This window comes from Panthera pardus, unplaced genomic scaffold, assembly GCF_024362965.1.
Source record: "Panthera pardus isolate Hobbes unplaced genomic scaffold, ASM2436296v1 HiC_scaffold_12, whole genome shotgun sequence".
Lineage (NCBI taxonomy): Eukaryota > Metazoa > Chordata > Mammalia > Carnivora > Felidae > Panthera > Panthera pardus.
In genome coordinates, this window is record NW_026526677.1 from 53,841,074 (window position 1) to 53,846,094 (window position 5,021).

The window sequence follows — 5,021 nt, forward strand, 5'->3', positions numbered from 1 at the left end:
TACACTGTGTATAATATACTATATATATATATATATATATATATGTGTGTGTGTGTGTGTGTGTGTGTGTGTGTGTGTGTGTGTGAGGGGTGTATATGTGACACATACACATATATATAAGCACATAACATATATGTATGCTATATATATATATGTATATACATATGTATATATATATATGTATATATATATATATATATATATATATATATATATATATATGTATGTATATAAAGCACAGATTGTCAGGCAATAGTTAAGTGTGAAGAAATGGAATCAGGAGACACTGGTTGTATGGGGTGCTTGCAGATTATCCAGAAGAAAAGAGAAGATTTTCCTGTTTTGTCAATATGATCCTAATGTGCTCTCTTCTTCCCCTTCTCAAAAGGTCTTTATAGTTGTTTTCTGGAACAGTTCCCAGCCCCTTGTCAGTATGGCAAGTTGCAGACACTGAGTGATATATCTGTGTGACCCTTGGAAACTGCTGAGGACTCAGGATTAGCTGCTTTCAGAGCAACAATCCAAAGAAGACCCTCAGAGTGGGGTGAGGAGACAGTGAACCCCAGCCATCTCTGCATTCCTGATTGAGCTTGTAGGCTCACCTGATGGTGATGAGAATTTCCACTGAAGTTACCACTGGTACTAATGTCATGTAGCGCATATCAAGAGAATCCTTTAACTGGACAGCTCTCCTCCTGAAATATTTGGGAGATGTGGATGGTTCCTGGCACTGAGAAATTTGCCATAATTAAATGCCATTGTGGCTGCCACTAGGGAGTACAGATAATGAATAAGGTACACTTCTAAACTGGGTTAATAAAAAATATTAGTAAATTGTAATAGTCATTTACAAAGGGATTACCACACAGGTTTGGAACCTAAAGCCTGCTGAGCCCAAATTCCAAAAACCCGCTCAAAATCCAAACTCAGACTTTTACAACACCATACATTTTAAACAACTTTGAATTTTCTCCTGCTTCCTCCCTCTGGTCCACTTTCTAGGTGACAGCTGGTCCAAAGAGGTCATTTGTCCCTATACCATATAATAAATTGTACCATTTATCCAGTCTCTATCTCCCCATTTAGAAAGGCAGTGCTGGAAGGTTAAGGGTATATGGCTGGTAGGAATTATGATTTATAATGATATACACACTCATCCTGTGTGGAGGTAGATAAGTGCAAAGTGAGCCCCACGTCGGTTATAGTTCAGTGGATCAAGTTATTAAGCAATCTTATCAGTATTCACATTAACAGAGTACCTGCCACTTTGGTGCCCAGATTAACCTTTCTGTCGCTGACAGTATCCCCCAGATGGGATGGTCACTTCCACAGCACATTCATCTTTTCTTTATTTATCTCCCTCCACCATCCACTGCTCATTATCACAGATATTATTTTTTATTTTTTAATGTTGATTTATTTTTGACAGAGAGAGAGAGAGAGGCAGAGTGTGAGTGAGGGAGGGGCAGAGAGAGAAAGACACACACAGAATGTGAAGCAGGCTCCAGGCTCTGAGCTGTCAGCACAGAGCCCAAAGCGGGACTCGAACTCATGAACCGCGAAGTCAGATGCTCAACAACCGACTGAGCCACCCAGGTGCCCCAGTCACAGATATCACCATGTGCCAAATTCTAAAAAAAAAAAAATCTGTTCTCGTTTTTATAGGTTTTTGTGAAATGGAGGTAGTCCAAAGATCACTATCACCTCATTCTTCCTCAATTCCTCTTTAGAGCTATCAGTGATGATGTTTATAAGAGAAAACAATATTTAAAAAGATCCTGGACACATATTGATTCAATTGATTTGGGAGAAACTTATGTTTCTCTTGTGGTTCTCTTTAATCATTTTTTTAAATGTTTGTTCGTTTATTGATTGATTGATTGAGAGAGAGAGAGTGAGCGTGAGCAGGGCAGAGAGAGAAGGGGACAGAGGATCTGAACCAGGCTCTGTGCTGTTAGCTGGGCCTGAACTTATGAACTGTGAGATCATGACCTGGGCCTTAAGTCAGATGCTTAACTGACTGAGCCACGCAGGTGCCCCTTCTTTAATCATTATAGTAATCAACTGGTCACAGAATTTCTAGGTTTTATGCAAACAAATCTAACTTGATTTGATAAGAGTATAATTATAAATAAATTATAAAAATATTTCAAAGTTCCCTATAGAAGCCCATTCTTAATTTTTCCAGACATGGCTTTCTAGATTCACAAATATCAAGTCTATCTGATTTTCTTCACCAGCATTATAGTCCTCATCCCTTTCCTCTGAGAGCCCTTGTCTTCCTCCTAGAACTGGCTGTGTAAAGTTGGATTCAACCATTACCTTCTGATACTGCTTTTGCCTTTCCAATACTCATGCTTTTTTTTCTTTTAATTTTAATCTGTGGCTCAGTAAAAGTATTAGGCTTCTGGTTTCTGAAGAGGCCTTTGTTCCAGGACCCTGTCTTATCACTTCCTTTGGGAATTCTCAGCTCCTGTCTCTTCCTATTTTAAAGTTTGTCCCTGGTTGTTGCAGGCATCAGATCCTTGGCAGCACTGAAAATTTCCTGAGTGCCATCCGCTGAGTAATTCTGCTCTTCTAGGCTGAGTTTACCACTTGGGCCTACTTGGTCAGATTCTCTAGACCCCTACATGAGTCATCTTGTTCACAGTCCATTTGAGATGGTGATATTGATGACCATGTTTCCCAAACATTTCATGGCAATAGACTCATTTCCATTGATTAACTATTTTTCTCAGTGATTAATCAGTGAGCCAAACAGATAGTTGGTTTCAAGAGAAAAAAATCTGAACTGGCCCAAACTGGAAATAAATACATAAAGGGTCTACATTAAAGAAATATAAGGAGGAATGAAAAAACAAAGAGAAGAAAAATAGAGCCCAAAGGAATGATCTGGGGGACTCAGAGTAAAAAGTGTAATGCAAGGAATACAAATTGGATTCTGAAGAGTAAATTGTTAATGTTCTTAATACGATCAGCATTATTGTTATTTCTTGTTTTAGGCAAAGGTCTTGTGAATTAATTAAGGCTGAGAAAATCCACAAAAACTTGTAAGGTTTGAGGTGAAAAATGGCCTGATGTTGTGCTACAGAAAGATGGAGAGAAAGAAAGAATACTGCCTTTTTAGAGGTCATAACTCCTGAGAAGGTTCTTCACTTGAAAACCCTACCATGTGGTCCAAAAACAGTGCTGCTCCCTTCTTGCTGACTGGCTTCCTGGGCTCAGAGGCAATTCAGCACTGGTTCTCTATTCCCTTCTTTATCATCTACCTCTCCATCCTTTTGGTCAATGGCACACTTCTCTTTCTCATTTGGAATGACTCCAGTCTTCATGAGCCCACGTACTACTTCCTAGCTATGCTGGCAGGTACAGACCTTGGGATGACACTAACCACAGTGCCCACAGTCCTGGGTGTCCAATTTTCCAGAGGGAAATTTCCCAGGGTGACTGTTTCACTCAGTCCTACTTCATTCACACCCTGTCCATTGTGGAATCAGGTGTCTTGCTTGCCATGGCCTATGACCGATTCATCGCCATCCGCACCCCTCTGAGGTGTAACTCCATTCTTACCAATTCCCAGGTGATGAAAATAGGACTGGGAGTACCAACGAGGGACTTTGTGTCCATTGTGCCCCCAATTGTGTCACTCTATTGGTTCCCATATTGCCGTTCCCATGTTCTTTCCCATGCCCTTTGCCTCCACCAAGATGTCATGAAACTCGCTTGTGCTGATATTACATTTAATCATGTATATCCAGTTATTCTGGTTGCTTTGACTTTCTTCCTAGATGCTCAGATTATTCTCTTCTCTTGTATTTTAATCTTGAAGACAGTTATGGGCATCGCCTCTGGAGAAGAGCGAGCTAAGGCCCTTAACACCTGTGTCTCCCATATTAGCTGTGTTCTGGTCTTTTATATTACTGTGATTGGCCTGACCTTCATCCACAGGTTTGGGAAACATGCACCACGTGTGATCCACATTACCATGAGCTATGTCTACTTTCTCTTTCCTCCATTCACGAACCCCATTATATATAGCATCAAGACCAAGCAAATTCAGAGAAGTATCATTCGCCTATTTTCTGTGCACAGAAGGGCTTGAGCTTGTATTTCAGAATCTTGAGATCTCTGGGATTTTTTTCATCTCCCATTATTGGAAGAGAAGTTTGATTTTATACTCCATCTCTTTTTTTCAGAGTTAGATGAGATTTTACTTATCATATAAAACTACAAGTTGACTTGAGTAGATATATATTCTAATATCTCACCTGTATTAGAATATATATTTTAGACTAGAATATGTATAGAATGTTTTATTGGAATATATATAATATATGTATTAGAATGTATATTGGAATAGAATGTATAGAATATTTTATTAGAAGATATAATATATATTGAAGAGAAAATTCTGGTAATTTGGGGGGGAAAGGGCTATAGGAAACAGGTGAGATGAGGCATTCCAGATCCTGTAAGTGAAGGGAGAATAAGTAGTACTTCAGAAAATGTCAGATGAGGGGAAAAACATCCTGGATCAAAGACAGTTCATCCGAATGAAGACGTGCAGCTGATAGTACATTGTGTGTGTTATGTAAAGGATAATTAGAGTGACATATCATTTCCCCATTTCTGTGTTTTGAATCTAACTCTGTTGGAAATCATGTTGCTCTGAAAGTAAACACATCTTGGTAAGGAAAACTAGCAAGTGTACAGAACTCTAGAAAGCTTCCCCTGAACCCTCAGTTTCCTTCAGTATATCAGGGGATTTTATTATTGAATGGAAACTGATACAGATTAAAAGTCTAATCACAACCAATATCCTATCAGCCAGCTGAAGCCAGATCCCCTAGCACCCCGTGTTCTCTGCCCATGGCTGCTGAACACCAACATACTATTTTTTTTTCTTTTTGGCTTTATCCTTTACTTACTAATATTCTTCTTCTATAAAAATTGAGTATAGATTTAAGAATCTCCTGTTTCCATCTCCCTTTGCTTAAAAGAACTCAGGGCTTTTTCACTTC

General features: G+C 39.1%; 1 protein-coding gene across 1 annotated transcript; it reads left to right on the forward strand.

Moving 5' to 3' along the window:
- The first annotated feature begins 3,170 nt into the window (after nt 1-3,170).
- Nucleotides 3,171-4,102, forward strand: LOC109260023 (olfactory receptor 51B4-like). Its single transcript, XM_019438011.2, is given in 2 exon segments — nt 3,171-3,414; nt 3,417-4,102. Coding segments are annotated over 2 exon segments (930 nt in total).
- The last annotated feature ends 919 nt before the right edge of the window (nt 4,103-5,021 follow it).